Source organism: Mustela nivalis (assembly GCF_964662115.1).
Source record: "Mustela nivalis genome assembly, chromosome: 2".
Taxonomy (NCBI): Eukaryota; Metazoa; Chordata; class Mammalia; order Carnivora; family Mustelidae; genus Mustela; species Mustela nivalis.
The window spans coordinates 84,271,447-84,287,742 of NC_139021.1; the positions used below are offsets into that span (position 1 = coordinate 84,271,447).

At 36.7% G+C, this 16,296-nt stretch overlaps 1 protein-coding gene across 4 annotated transcripts in view; it reads left to right on the forward strand.

Moving 5' to 3' along the window:
• Positions 1-16,296, forward strand: part of ATP6V1H (ATPase H+ transporting V1 subunit H) — a 141,890-nt gene that overhangs the window by 19,427 nt on the left and 106,167 nt on the right. For 3 of the 4 annotated variants that reach the window (XR_014308437.1, XM_082719248.1, XM_082719247.1), the window contains 3 exons: positions 2,239-2,352; positions 3,177-3,281; positions 6,582-6,635. Coding sequence is in view for 3 of the 4 variants with exons in the window: in XM_082719248.1 (XP_082575374.1) it covers positions 2,239-2,352; positions 3,177-3,281; positions 6,582-6,635 (273 nt within the window). In the remaining variant the exon portion in view is untranslated. The remainder of the gene's footprint in view (positions 1-2,238; positions 2,353-3,176; positions 3,282-6,581; positions 6,636-16,296) is intronic. The other variant, XM_082719249.1, reaches the window with a different exon arrangement.

Consider the following 16,296-nt stretch of genomic DNA (forward strand, 5'->3'; position numbering starts at 1 on the left):
TAGAGTGCCTTGCTGCTCTGCCATCTTAACTCCTCCTCTGTAAGATATGTTTTTAAGCAGGAATTGAAACCACAAAACCACTTTCTTGACTACAAAGTCAAGAAAAATGAATTTTTTTTAAAGATTTTATTTACTGGTCATCTGGATGGCTCAGTGGGTTAAGCTTCTGCTTTCAGCTAAGGTCATGATCTCAGGGTCCTGGGATCGAGTCCTGTTCAGCAGGGAGCCTGCTTTCCCCTCCCCACCCCGCCTGCCTCTCTGCCTACTTGTGATCTCTCTGTGTCAAATAAATTAATAAAATCTTTAAAAGAAAGATTTTATTTACTTACTTGAGAGAGCGAGCAAGAGAGAGCAGGGGACGGGGTAGAGGGGGAGGGAGAGAGAGAATCTCAAGCAGAATCCCTGCTGAGTGGGGAGCACCATGTGGGGTTCGATCTCACAACTCTGAAATCGACCTGAGCTGAAATCAAGAGTCAGAGAGTTTTCTTAAAAAAGTTTTTATTTGGGTGCCTGGGTGGCTCAGTGGATTAAGCTGCTGCCTTTGGCTCAGGTCATGATCTCAGGGTTCTGGGATCTAGTCCCGCATCGGGCTCTCTGCTCAGCGGGGAGCCTGCTTCCCTCTCTCTCTCTCTGCCTGCCTCTCTGTCTACTGTGATCTCTCTCTGTCAAATGAATAAATAAAATCTTAAAAAAAAAAAGTTTTTATTTATTTATTTGACAGAGACAGAGCGAGGGAGAGAACACAAATAGGGGGAGTAGGAGAAGCAGGCTTCCCGCTAAGCGGGGAGCTCAATGTGGGGCTTGATCTCCGGACTCTGAGATGATGACCTGAGCTGAAGGCAGACGCTTAATGACTGAGCCACTCAGGCACCCCAAGAGTCAGAGACTTAATTGACTGAATCACCCAGACACCTCAAGGGAGATGAATTTTAAACTTATTTAAAATGCAAAAATATTTTCTGTTCTTTCTGTATGTAGTTTACTTTGTTCAGTTATGTGCAATGATATTACAGTTTTAACTTGGGAAATAACACACCAATGGAGTAAATGATGACCTATCCAAATTTTGAGTCCTTGATAAAATCATCGTAACTTGCAATTGTTATTTTGAATAATAAATGATTCATTACTTAGAGATGTTAGTCTCTTCCTCAAATAGGTACCTGTTAGCAGACCAAGATTAAAAACAATATATTTAAAAAGAATTAAGTGTTGATCTGAAAAATTATTGTTTATGTGGGGTTTTTTTTTGTGCTTTTACCAAAGCTGCTACTTAGAACTATATTCATTTAGTGAATCAGAAAGTATATTTGAGCCAGTGAAAGGCAGGTAAAATTTAGGTGAGAGGTAGAGTATGCTTGTTTTGGGCTAAGAATTAATTGTTTTTCAAATCCTCTGTCTTTCTGCTAGTGTTATATGCTGTTTTTTTGATATCTTTATCTGCCCTGATTTTTCTATCATAATATTTAGGAGTAACCTGATTTTATTTGTGTGGAAAAAACATTGGGAAGGGTAGGTAGAGGTGCAGGCTCAGATTAAATGTAATTTAGATGCTACATCCTGCAGGGTTGAGATCTGCTAGCTTGGCTCACTTGACTTAAAGCTAATCACAATAATTGAAGGTGGTTTTATTTTATTTTATATATATATGTTTTTAATTTTTTAAATTTATTTTCAGCATAACAGTATTCATTGTTTTTGCACCACACCCAGTGCTCCATGCACTCCATGCCCTCTCCAATACCCACCACCTGGTTCCCCCAACCACCCACCCCCGTCCCTTCAAAACCCTCAGATTGTTTTTCAGAGTCCATAGTCTCTCATGGTTTATTTTATATTTTTAAAGTTTTATTTGTTTATTAGAGAAGGAGAGAGAGCATGCACCTGCGCATGTGCTTGTGCTGGTGGGGAGGGGTGGAGGGAGAGGGAGAGAGAGAATCTGAAGCAGACTCCTCACTGAGTATGGAGCCCAAAGTAGGGCTCGATCTCACAACCCTGAGATTATGACCTGAGCCAAAATCAAGAGTCAGGTGCTTAACTGACTGAGCCACCTAGGCCCTTCCCAAAGGTGATTTTATTTTTAAAGTACGTATGCCTGCCCCCCTCATCACCCTGGACCCATAATAACAACTGGAGGAAGAAAATCACACTGACTGATGGGACACAGGATGAAAGGTTGAGAAGCAGTCCACAGTAGTATAATGCATTCCGATTAATGATATTTCTTTTCTTTTTTAGGAAAATCACCAGCGGGTTAGTATTTTCTTTGACTATGCTAAACGCAGCAAGAACACTGCCTGGTCCTACTTTCTGCCAATGTTGAATCGGCAGGATCTCTTCACTGTTCATATGGTAAATTTTGAATTGATCAGATTTCTGATTTGGGGAAGAAACATGTGGGCTGTTCATGACTTGGTAATGTCCCAGTTCCCAGAGGAGTAAAGGCTGTAATGTTAATTTTTCAAAGCAGTGTTTCCTTATTGATGGTTAGTAGTGTGGGGATATTGGGAAGACAGAGGAGATGGAGTTGCTTTGATACAATTAAAGTTTTGTAGAGTATTTGTAGAGTTCATTAGCATAAAGGTCTTTGCTAGATTGCATGCAAAAAGAGCTTTAGATTGTGATAGGATTAACCTATGTTTTGCTATAGAAGTAAAATTTTGTTTAGAAGTAGCCACTGTGCTTAATTTTTATTTTAATTTAGTAATTACTTGTTCTTTTAATATCTTAAATAGACTTCTGTTTTAAACTTACCCTGAAAGACTATCTTTGGAAGGCTTAATTAACACTGAACAGTCTTTTATGGAGTATAGAGAAGGTATGAGAGAAGAGTTGAGAGAGTAAATCTTTGTACAAGCTTTTTCTATTCCCAGCGTGGAGTGGGCTGCAGTAGCGGAGCTCCTGAGGCTGTTCATTTCAGTAGATGTCTTTAAAGTTTTTAAATCAAGAACCGCTGTTAGTAAAACATTTTTGAGCATGTGAAAGGAACTATTTAAAAATATATTTTGACTGTATTGCAAAATATATTTTTAAAAATGAAATACAAACTTATTTGGAAGGAGTTGAATATTGAAAAAAAATCACAGCAAAGTGGTTGTGAGTCCTGCTTTTAAAGGTATATGATGTGATTTTAGAATCAACCAATGTAGTATTCAAATACATTTCTTATTTTTCAGGCAGCAAGAATTATTGCAAAGTTAGCAGCTTGGGGGAAGGAACTAATGGAAGGCAGTGACTTAAATTACTATTTCAATTGGATAAAAACTCAGCTGAGTTCACAGGTAAAAGACACTTTTTTTTTTTTTTTAGTATCTTTGAAGGGAATGTGACACCCATATTCAGCTATTCGGGAAATTACAAAAAAAGTTATATTAAAATTATGCCGTTTTGAACTTGATAAGTAAGTCAAACTACTCTGAGGTATGGTAGTATGCTTCACTTTTTCTTTCATTGACTAGCTTCAACTAATACCTTTCTGTCTTCTGCCACTTGGGATTTTCCTTTCATGCTTTTCAGTGGGCAAGGAGTCTCTTCCTCCCAGGTGGCTGCCAAGCTCACATAGGTGGAAGAACTGAGAGGAGTTGCACATTCCAGACAGCATACTCATGTAAGGCTTGTAAGAAGGAAAAAGGAAACAGTATAGCAGGATACAGAGTGTTGGCAAGCTTCAAACTGAGAGACTTCAGGTGCAGCTCCCATGTCTGCCTTGGAGACTCTGAACTTTCAGGATTTGTGCAGGAAATCTTGGGTTTGGGGAGAGCTCTTCATAAGTTTCTAGTGAGATCGTTAATGTCCTTCTGGTCACAAAACCAGGCCAAGCTGTCTGACTTGTTACACCAGTAAACAAACTATCTCTGGGCGCTGTCAGGGGAGTTTTACAGACAGCACATTACACAGATCATTGATCAATCAATCCAGTTATTCTGGTCTTTCTCAAGAGTCCATACCAGGCTTCCAGGTGCCCCCAGGTAAGCCTGGAGCTGCTGGGTACAGCTGCGAGGTAACCATTGCACAGTGGTACCTTCCCAGGATTTACTGTCACTTAGAACATTTGGTCCCAAGGTTAAACATGAAGCCTGCTTAGTGGTCATCTTGGTTGCTTTCAGACCTCTCTAGCTCTACTTCTCCATGAAGAAAATAACTTGGTGGTTAAATGATGGGGAAAATGACAGGTTTTCTGTTTTTGTCTGCATGGTTCCCTGGGACAGGCAAAAGGTAGGACACTTATGGTGGCTCAGTGGTTCTTTCTTTTAGGCTTCCAGTGACTAATAGTAGTGGTAAGGGGGAACTGGGAGTGATCTCAGAAAGGGAATGAAATGAAGGTGGGTGGGGAAGGAGTATTCTGGGGGAGAAAGCATAAAAGAGAATGGGATTTTGGTGTGGGAATGTCTTATGTGAGGAATGGGACCAGGAAAATAATATAGGTACTTAGTGCATTGTAATAGTGTTCGATTACAAATAAATGTCTGTTTGAAATAAATTTTTGTAATTCAGATTTCAGGTGACATTATAATAGATTTTAATTTGAGACATAGGAGAGACACCATGACATTTACTTGGTTTACTTTTTGTTTTATTGTTGCTTGCCTTTTTGGGGAAATCTAATTGTCTTTTATATTAGAATAGGGATATTTTGGAGTGTATTGAACATTATTATTTTTTATGTCAATAGCATAAATCTTAACAGTCTGTATGGCTTAGGTTTTTTTTTTTTTTTAAGATTTATTTATTTTAGAGAAAGAGAACTTGAGAGCAGGGGGAGGGGCAGAAGGAGAAGGAGAGGAGAAGCAGACTCTGTTGAGAAGCAAACTCTGTTGAGCGTGGAGCCTGTTGCAGAACTCGATCCTACAATCCGAGTTGAAACCAAGAGCTGGATGCTTAACTGACTTGAGACATCTAGGCACCATGGCTTAGTTTTCGAAGGTATTTTTACAAGAGCCACAAATTTGTGGATTTTACTGAATTTGTGAAGTATTTAAAAAACATACTTAGAACATGAAAAATAGGTGTGTGAAGATGAGCTTTTAAATTTCTAGGTGTGTATCATATAGGGTCAGAATGCTTAACCTTCCCCCCACCCCTTTTTTTCTTTTTTGAAAATAGTTCTTCATTTGAACAACTTCAGTCTGTTTTTGCGTTAGCTTTATGGTAATGGTAATGAGGCTGTGTTGTAACTGGATTCATAAAATGAAAATTGGTAGGAAAGAATGTATACTGTAGCTTGCCACTAACATTTTGGGTTGTTTCATCTTAGATTTTCCCTCACAAGAATAACATTTATATTGTGCCTTGCAGATGATTTATTACTTTTGGAATGATTAACTATGTTATAACTGTGTCCAAGAATTGGGGGAAATATCTTTATCATCACTAGTGGAAGCAAAATATTTCATTGTCTAGAACAGTCTTTATTAGAACAGAGCTTCTTGGTATTAGATAAATACTTTAAAAGACCTTTTCTTTATCTTTCTGGTGCATTCTTCTTATCATCAAGTCTTTGGCTTTAAGTAGTTCTGGTTCAGTGTTTCTGCTTTCCAAGTCCTGCTACAAAGTGACTCTTCAGGGTGCTTAGGCCCCTTCTGGCTTTGCCTCTCAGAGTCTGGTCACTGCTTCTGCTAGGATTTGAATTGCCCTGTCTCTTTTGCTTTGGGCAGACACTTATTCCATAGCTTTCTATCAGGATCAAATTACAGACTTCTTGTTTAAGGAATGAAACCTAGGATTATTTGGCATTCTGTTTGCTGTTTTGCTTAAGTGTCACGTGATGGCACTAGATCTCTTTTTCTCTATTGTTAGTGTTTTCTCCCTCATAAAAAGAACCACAATTTCATAATTTTAATAGAAATAAACTTTCAAATGTCCAAATTAGTTGCAAGTTTCGATATTTTGTTGACTTTATAGTGACATTTAAGAGCTTTTTCTTTTTTGGTAGTTTAAGCATTCTCTATGGGTTGCAGGTGGCCTCATGCCTGGCAATTAGTAGATACTAAATAAGATCAGTTTGAATAAAACTAAATAAAAATTTCCTTTCAGAAATTCATTACTACTTTTCTCTTGTACATTCAGCCTTTGGCTTTCTACCTTAACTTTTCTTCATTCATTTTTATATATCATTTAGACATTATATAACATGTGAAGTTCTGATTGTCATTATAACTTGCTAGGATTGCTGTTGATAATCTAAGTTCTGTGTAGAATCTTCCCATTACTAGACATCTATTTTAAAAGCTTTGCCACAAAATATATTGTAGATGGTTCAGTTTAAGATGGTCCTCTTCCTTGAAAAACAATTCAGTAAGTAAATTCTGAGACTTGGAAATTTGTACCAGCTTCACTTACGAAATTTAGTGGAGCTTAGTATTCAGTTTATTATTGTTCCATTTTTAATTAAGTTGTCTGGAAGACTGTAATATTTAGAATATATTTTATGTCATCCCCATGCTTTTTATTAGTTGATGATACTCCATTAAGTAGGATTAGGAAAAAAAATTATAAAATTTGCTTAGCTCCCTTTCATAAGCTGATAAATTAGGATAGAATTAAAAACAAAACTAAGTAATAAGTTATTTATTTCGTAATAGAAACTGCGTGGTAGCGGTGTCGCTGTTGAAACAGGAACAGTCTCTTCAAGTGATGTAAGTATATTCCTTCTTAATTCACTGGCCTCCTAAAACCATGAATATAAGTTATTTTGAGTCATTTAAAATTTTAAAGATGTTTACTAGTTCCCCAAATGTAAAACCATATTAACCTTCAGTTAGGTTAATAGCATTGTAAAAACTCTATATTTATGTATATATAAATATTTATGGTCTGTTGGTAGACAGGAGACTTGCTCTTCCCTGTTGCTCTTCTTTTCAGGTCCCCTTATCTTAGACCTGAGAATCAAGGCAAGAGTCTGAATTCAGATGTACAGCTGGAGTGAGAAATCATAAAGTTACTTACTCTCTTCATGCTTTCATTGTTTGATAACCTGTCCAACATCTGCTTAACAGATATGTGAACAGTGTGTCAAGGAGTTGGAAACATTTCAGTTTCCTGATGGGATAAAGCTCATTACTTGCACAGTGTTGTTCAAGGCTTTATGTGGGGTATATGTTGGGCAGAACCCCTACCTGCCCTTTTTTTTTTGGCCTAACTCTCCCCACATTTTTGTAGAGCCCAAAGGGTAAAGGTTAAAATTAATCACGTCTCCCCAAGTTTCCTTCTTGGTTGGACTTATCTTCCCCATTTGGGAGCAGTTTATCTTTGTTATATTTTGAATACTTCAAGAACTGGCAATAAGTTTGGACAAGTAAGGGTTGGCATGATTAGAGCTAATTGAGAATAAGAGAGGGAAAAAAGAAAGAAATGTAGGTGAGGTGCATCTATCTTCATTAGTGGGAAATATCTCTCAGAAACTGGAAGGCATCTTCAGAGGGTGGTGTCTCCCACCCGCCTGTGGTAGACCTAAATAAAGCTGTGTAGGAGCCATTTCATATCCATATTAATTAACAGTACTTCTGTAATCAGCATGGAATATATCTGTTTGTGTGCTCTGACACGGGAGGTGACAGCAGAACCCATTTTCAAAGCCAAAAGCAGGGCTTCTCTTGGGGCAGGTATTGAAGGACTTGACAAATAGTGTGTTAGGCCAGAAAATGGCTGTTAACCTTCTGAAGAGGAATCAGAACAAGGTGTAGAACTACATGAACAATCTTGGGGTCAGAGTGGGGTAAGGAGGTGATAGGTTGGAAGTCTAGATATTCAGTCATAAGCACATGTTTAAATTGAGAATCTTTTATTTCATGACTTGAGTTTTTACGGGTTTGAAATTCTGAAGAATAATTTAATTCATGTTTTGGAGTTATTGATAAATTTTTAAAAAGGTATTTAAAGAATTATGTATTTTATAAATTTGAGTGATTAACGTGTTTGTAAATTATTAAAGCTTACATAATGAGTAATGTTCTTTTCTGAAAAACATGAACATGATGTTCTTTTCTGTCCAGTGTATTTGAAAAATAAAACTAATTAATTGAATTGGCATACATTAGTCAAAGTGGTTTACCTGGTAGACTCCTACACATACATCCCAAGCAGAATTAGCATCAGAGGTAATAGTAGGTAAGGAAAAGATGACCTTCGAGTTTTGACCTTCTTCCCTTTCATACCCTTCAAACTTTAAACATACTTGCTGTCTCGTCCTGAAGGTTCTTACTTTTTCCGATGGCTATCTACTTGGAAAGCAGACTTTGATAAGTTGAGCGTAACATGGTAGCTTCTGCTCTGATATGATTTAATAGGGGAATCTGAATTGGTAACTAATATTGAGCTCTTATTATGTGCTCAGCACAGTTTTATTCATTTACATTTACATCTCCTTGAAATATTCATACTTCCTCTCTTGACTTAGGTCTTACTGTAAGCCACATTGTATAGATGTGAGCAGTGAGGCTGCGCAGAATGGCAATACCAGTTTTTGTGAAGTCATTCAATTAATGAGTGGCAAAAACCCCAAAGGAAAGAATTGTTTGCCAAGAGAATTCCTTTTGAGGCAATAGAAGTTGCAGTTGGGCCTTTAGGCATAATCCAAGTTGCATAGCCTTCTCAGACATGTAAAAATATTGGTATTATATTTTAAAAATCCCTTTCAGTTTTCTAAGAGCATAGAAAAGCAGTTTGGGGGATGCCTGGGTGGCTCAGTGGGTTAAGCCTCTGCCTTTGGCTCAGGGTCCTGGGATCAAGCCCCACATAGGGCTCTCTGCTCAGCAGGGAGCCTGCTTCCTCCTCTCTCTCTGCCTGCCTCTCTGCCTACTTGTGATCTCTCTCTGTCAAATAAATAAATAAATCTTAAAAAAAAAAAAAAGAAAAGGAAAGAAAAGAAAAGAAAAGCAGTTTGGGAAGTTGCATTACACGATATTGCCACTTGATGTCAGTGTAAAACAGACACAAGTTTTATCCTGCAAAATGTGAAATAAGAATCATTCAATAGTCTTACCTTTAAAATGATCACGGAAGCATCATTGTAAGTTATGAGTGGATCATTAAAAACGTTTTTATTTAAGTGATGTTATATAAGTAGACTTTCATTAGCAGGCATTATGTTGTTTTTGCCTGGAGATGAAAATAATAAATGATACCAAATCTTAACACACTTGCCTTAAGCTGCTCAGTTCTTTCCTGTCTAATGTGAGTATTATAAGTCCTCTGAGAAAGCTGCACAGCTGTGAACATTGATTAGTGCTGATCCCCTGATAAGAAGATGAATACGGTGATCTCTCAGGCTTTGCAGCATTTAGAAAGAATCTGGGAATTTGTTTCTTTTCTTTTTCTTCTGTCCAGCTTCACTTAAACTCGTGTAGGAAGAACCAAGGTGATTCCCCATTTGACTGTGTCCTGATCTCTGGCTATTTTGTTGTGGATACAGTTTGGCATTAGTTACTACTAGATAAACATCGTTTCATTGATAGTAAGTAAAGTTGATGAAGTTGCCAGGTTCTCATTATTTCTTCTTGCATTTTAATGTTCTGGAGCAGTTCTGTCCGTCAGGATTTTCCATGATGTTGGAACTTTCCATTATGGTAGCCACGGTGTGACTATTGAGGACTTGGAAAGGTGGCAAGCGAGGAAATAAATTTTCAATTTTGTTTAGTTTTTTTAAATCAAAATATATGTCACGTACCATAAAATCCATTCATTTGCAGTTCAGTAGGTTTTAGTATAGTTACAGAGTTGTGCAGCTCTTATCACAATCTAATTTTATAACATTTTTAACACCTCAGAAAGACAACCCTGTACACATTAATAGTTATTCCTTATTCCTGCTCCCCACTCCCAACTGGCAACCACTGGTCCCCTGTCTCTCTTTCTCTTTCTGTCTCTTCTGGCCATTTCATAAAAGTAAAGCACATGGAGTGTGGTGGTTGTCTATGACTGGCTTTTCTTTTTTTAAAATTTTTAATTAACATGTAATGTATTATTTGCCCCAGGGGTACAGGTCTGTGGATCACCAGGTTTACACACTTCACAGTACTCACATACGCTCCCCAGTGTCCATAACCCAGCCACCTTCTCCCTACCCCCTTCCCCCAGCAACCCTCATTTTGTTTTGTGAGATTAAGAGTCTCTTACGGTTTGTCTCCCTCTTGATCCCATCTTGTTTCACTTTTTTTTTCCTACCCCCTAAGCCCCCCATGTTGCTTCTCAAATTCTTCATATCAGGGAGGTCTTATGATAATTGTCTTTTTCTGATTAACTTACTTCACTCAGTATAATTCCCTCTAGTTCCATCCACTTGGTTGCAAAAGGCCAGATTTCATTTCTTCTGATGGCTGCATAGTGTTCCATTGTGTATATATACCACATCTTCTTGATCCATTCATCTGTTGATGGACATCTAGGTTCTTTCCATAGTTTGGCTGTTGTGGACATTGCTGCTATAAACATTGGGGTGCACATGCCCCTTCGGATCACTAGTTTGTATCTTTAGGGTAAATACCCAGTAGTGTGATTGCTGGGTCATAGCGTACCTCTATTTTCAACTTTTTGAGGAACCTCCGTGCTGTTTTCCAGAGTGGTTGCACCAGCTTGCATTTCCACCAACAGTGTAGGAGGGTTCTCTGTTCTCCGCATTCTTGCCAGCAGCATCTGTCATTTCCTGACTTTGACTGTCTTCTTTCACTTAGCATAATGTCTTTAGGATTCATGCATGTTTTAGCACATAATCGCATTTTAGAATGAGAGAAATGATAGATTTGGGTTTTGGCCAAATTTCTTAAATTGTTTTCTGTGGCAGTTCTAATATCCTCGTTAATATGAAGATGGTTTTACTGTTTTGACTTTGTTTTTAATTTAATGCTGCACCGATGCAGCACTTTTCAGTCTTCCAGAAGAGTTAGAGTACTTTAATGATTTAGTTCTTTACTACTTCGTTGTTAACTACATTGAAAGTGATGCCCAAGTAGCAGAAATAAGTGGGCTGTGTCAGGAATTCATACAGCTCAGGCCTGTTATTTAACTGTGATCTGCTCTGGCTGGTGAACTATGAATTCTGTGAGGACTCAAAGTAATTCACAATCATTTAGGCGTCTGTGTAAGTTTCAGGAGCATTGTTATTTACCTAAAGCAGTTCCTGGAGGATTTTCATTTTTAATGGCCTTTTATCTTCTTGCCACAAAATTAATGCATTTTAAATATTGGGGATCATTAAAATAAATGCACAGAATGAACATTAAGGAAGGAAGACAAGAATCTGTGAGTTTTGTTTTTCTAATCAGATTTTTTGGGAGGACTGTCTGGAGGTATATTCTGGCAATACAAAAGAAATTTAAGTGATAAGGTATTTCAGTATAAGATTTTCTTTTACAAATCATTGCCAAAGCACAGCACTGATAATAACAATAAATAATCTAATATGGTGCATTAGATGTGTTCTTTGAAGTTGTATACAAAGCAATAATTTATAAAGTAAGTAATATTTTCTTAAGTTCATAATTTTTCTGTATAGTAAAGAATCTTGTTACATGACTGAGCCAATTAGGTTGAAAGCATCGCTTGAAGGAGATTTAGATATTTGTAAATTAATAATGAAATTACTTTTTTTTTTGGTAAAACAAGCGTAAGACTAAATTATCTTAATTTAGACATTAACTTAATCTTAGTATTTTATGAGTATTGACTAGATCTCTTTGAGTGAGCCAACTTCAAGAGAATTCTTGAATTCATATATGTATTTTAGTTCCTGCATATGAGGTAATAATAATGTACCTTGTGATTTTTTGTGCTTTGTAGAACTGATTAGAATTCAGATTTGAGGAGATTTTCTCCCTTTAATTTGTTGGGGCTAGTATTTCTCTTTATTGATGATAGAACAGTTTGAAGATTTTAAGTGATTTGCCAAAGATAATCTGGCAAAACTCCTGATAGGCAAAGCCTCTTCTCTTTTCCCTTCCTTCCTTTGTCTTTTTGCTTTTTCTTTTCTTTTTTTTTTTTTAAATTTTTTAAATTTAGTTTTTTTATTATGTTCAGTTAGCCACTGTGTTGTGTTTTTATAATTATGTCTTAACTCACCCAGAGTAAAATGCTCAGATTTTAACTGTTCAGCTAAATGAATTTACATGCCCTGTGTCCTCCTTCTCAATACCTCCCTTTGACTAAACTCTCACCAAGGTTATTGTTTTCATGGTATCTATTACCAGTGATTAGTTTTGCCTAATCTTGAGCTCCATTGTAGTGGGATCATATACAGTATGCTCTTATATATCTGATTTCTCTTGCCAGTATTGTACTAGTGAGATTCATTCATGTTGCATTTAACAGAAATTCATTCTTTTTATTGCCATAGTAGTAATAATCCATTAAACGAATATTCTCTATTCTGTTATTAGTGGATATTTTGGGTTACTTCTAGTATTTGGCTATTATGAATAATCCTGCTATGAACATTCTTGTACCTGTTTTTGGATAGCTGTGATCACTGTAATCACTTGTGTCTGGAGCACTTAATTCTAGAGTGGAATTGCTGGGTTGTGAGGTATATGTAAATTTAGTAGATACTACAAATCAGTGTTCTCAATCAATTTACATGTCCCTCAACAAACTATGGAGAATTTCAGTTGTTCCAGTCCCAACTGACACTTACATTGTTTTGTGTTATTTTTTTCTGTCTTGTGTTATTTTTTAAAGTGAATCTGTAATAGAATTAAGAATGACACACAAATATGCTCACACTCACTTTTTAGTTCTACAAGAAAAGATTTGTACAATATTCATGAAACATTAAATACTTTTGGGGCTGTTAAAATCAGCAGTCCTCCATTTCACATAAACCTGGCTTCTGGAATCTATTTTAGTCACATATGTGTTTGAAAAGTTCAGCTTGGTGCTTCACCAATTCCACTGTACTGTGCATTTTTACTCTGTGGGACAGGTGCTTTTTATGTAAAGCTGAACTTTTCAAGCAGACATGTTATTTCAAGTGCCCACGATTCCAAAATTTAAATGAATATTTGCTCTTTCTTATTTAGTTTGTACTTAAATCCTAGCATTATGAAGGTGAATATTGAAAATAATGTCTATAAATGTTTTTATAACATTAGTTTTATTTTGGTACAATATCACTGTTTTTTATGTTTATCTTTTGTTGCCTGCCTGCTTTCTGAGTCCTTAAATTACTTTGTAATTCTGCAGAATATGGATCTCTGAGATCATATTTGCCACAAAGGGGAATTTTACCAGTTGCTGTTTTTCCTGTGATGTGATTATTCCACCATAAAGTAGGAGAGTTTGCATTTCAGCAACACTGGAAGATTTCTCTTAAATGTGTTGAGAAATAAAAGTAGTTTTTCTGTACCAGTGAGTTTTGCTGCAGTGAGAGGTCATCTTGTGGCCAGTTCTCAGCCTAGGATGTCTGGTACAGCACAGAGAACTCTGGCTAAACCATGAAGAGAGTGGATTCCTAGGACTAGTCCAAGATTAACTCACTCTTTTAATTTCAGCAAATTACATCTCCTTTTTAAGGCTCATCTGAAAAATTGGGTATCATAATATTTCCCTTTTATTTTTAATAATTTTTCATTAATTTTTAATTTTAATTCCCTTTTATTTATAATTTAATTTCTCTTTTAATTGTTTAAAAATCCTTTGAAAAATGTTAATAAATTATTTTTATAAAACATTTTAAATTTCTTTTTTGAAAGAAAAAAGAAATTTTTTGATTAGTTGTGAAGGTTAGAAGATATATTTTGATTCTTGAAAAAAACAAAAAGTTTACCTTAAGGAAGAACTCTGGTTGGATGACATTTAAACAAATACAATTTAGGAAACAATGCAATGAGTACCTAAAATATCTTTTTTGTGTGTATGTATTTTGTTGCTATTATTTAGTCAGTCCAAATTGCCCATAGGGGTGATACTTTTGTTAATGGAGAAGTGAATTACTTTAGCAGTTTATTTATTTATTTATTTATAAAAAAGATTTTATTTACTTCATATAGAGAGAGAGTGCATGAGCACAGGGGCGTGGGGGTAGTGGGGAGGAGTAGAGAGAGAGGGAGAAGCAGACTCCCTGCTGAGCAAAGAGCTTGATGCAGAGCTCTACCCTAGAATCCCAGGATCCTAGGATAATGACTTGAGCCAAAGGCAGATGCTTAATAGATTGAGCCACCCAGGCATCCCTACTTTTGTAATTTAAATGAAAATTATCATCTGGCTTAAGTGAGCTCTTTTACCATAAATATTTTCTAGTAAAATAGGGTGATATAAGGTACAGCCAGAATTGACTAGCAATTTATATTAGTTTTCTTTTTAAAAAAATTTTTTTTTAAAGATGGTGAACTTTTTTTTTTTTTTTTTAAGATTTTATTTATTTCTTTGACAGACAGAGATCTCAAGTAGGCAGAGAGGCAGGCAGAGTGCGGGAGGGGTGGTGGGAAGCAGGCTCCCTGTGAATGGGTATTGTTTTATCAAATGCTATTTCTTTACAAATTGATAAGATTATGGCATTTTTTGTCTTTAGCTTGTTAATATGTAGATTGCTTTATTGGCCATGGTGTATAACTCTTATAAATAATGTAAAAAAAACCTATGAAATTTATCATAATCCCCTTTTTTTTAGTGTACAGTTAAATAAGTAGTGTAAAATATATTCACATTACTATGAAGTAGATCTATAGGCCTTTTTTCCTTCTTGGAAATCTGAAATTCTATGTCCATTATATAACTTCCTTTTTTTCTCTCTCCCCAGCCCCTGGTCACCACTATTCTACTTCCTGTTTCTATAAATTTAACTACTTTAGCTACCTCATATAACTGGAATAATCATATAGTATTTGTCTCTTTATGACTGGCTTATTTTTTTATTTCTTATTTTTTAATTTTTAAAAATTTATTTGACACAGAGAGAGAGATCACAAGTAGGCAGAGAGGCAGGCAGAGAGATTAGTGAAAGTAGGTTCCCTGCTGAGCAGAGAGCCCGAGGCAGGAGGCAGGGCTCATGACCTGAGCCAAAGGCAGAGACTTAACCCCTGAGCCACTTAGGCGCCCCTTATATTAGTTTTCGAATTGAGATAAATTTAAAGAAAGTACTAGACAGTTACATAAAATCCATACTACCAAAAAGATTTAGTTTCAGCTCCAAAAATAAATGATAATGGTGCTGTGTTGTATATATATCTGCAGTATTGATTGTTACTAGGATAAAAATGTTAATTATGGGACCATATCTTTTAAAGTCCCACTCATTTGGAATTTGTGTAAGATATAGTGAAATTTGGTTGTATTTCTTTTGTTTGCTCATTCAGTCAAGAAATACATATTGAGTACCTACCAGGAATAGTGCATGATGCCAAAAGCATAGCACTGAATGGGATGCGCAGGACTTCATCTTAGGACAGCATTAGACAGTAATTAATTACACACTGTGATTATTTTAGTACCCTTCCGGCAGTGCTTGTAAGAGAGAAGCACAGGTCCTTTACAGTTAGGGGTTTCATCTGGGCGAGTTTGCTCAGCCTTACTGAGGAAGCAGAGGGATGAGGCCTGTGCCTCCACTGTAGGGAAGTGTTTGGAGAGCATGGGCAGAGAAAGGAGAGGGAGTGGTGCTGTAGAGGTGCAGGCGTGGGGAGAGTGAGGAAGGAAGGCAGGCAGGCCCAGGGTATTCAGGACCTTAAAGATCACATAGGGTTTTAGGACTTTTCCTTGGCAGGGGGAAGCCATTGAAGAATATTAAGAATATTAAGGAGTCACATGGCATAGAGCAGCCACGGGAAGGAGGGCAGCATTTATAAGTGCATGGCCCTGGTTCTGCCATCTTGCAGCATTAGTGCTCTTCCCTTCGAATTGCTGCATGGCTTACTTTTTTACTTTCCTGGGACTCTGTCACTTGTCTCTTTAGCAGTGAGTCCCTCCCTGAGGATCCTATTTAAAAGAGCACCCATCTCCTTCTCTGCATTTCCTGTTCCCTTTCTTAATGGTATTTTTGTCATATTGCACTCTAGTTCAATGTCAAACTCCAGTACGCTCTGTAATTCAGCACTTTTCCGCTTTCTCCATTAGACTGTAAGATTCCTGATGGAAGGGATTGAGGTCTGTTTGCATGGTTGTGTGTTCAGTGCAAGTAGTGTCTTACACATAGCAGTCACTCAGTAAATATTTGTTGAATCAATACTGAATACAGACTAGTAGAACCTTTCTGGGAACTAGTTGAGGACGTAGAATGATGGAGACCTTATGTTCCTTATTAGTTTCTGACATTCCAGGCAGTTTGGGGTTGTAGCTGTCAAACAGTTTACTAGAACTGTAAGGGCAAATGGGCTT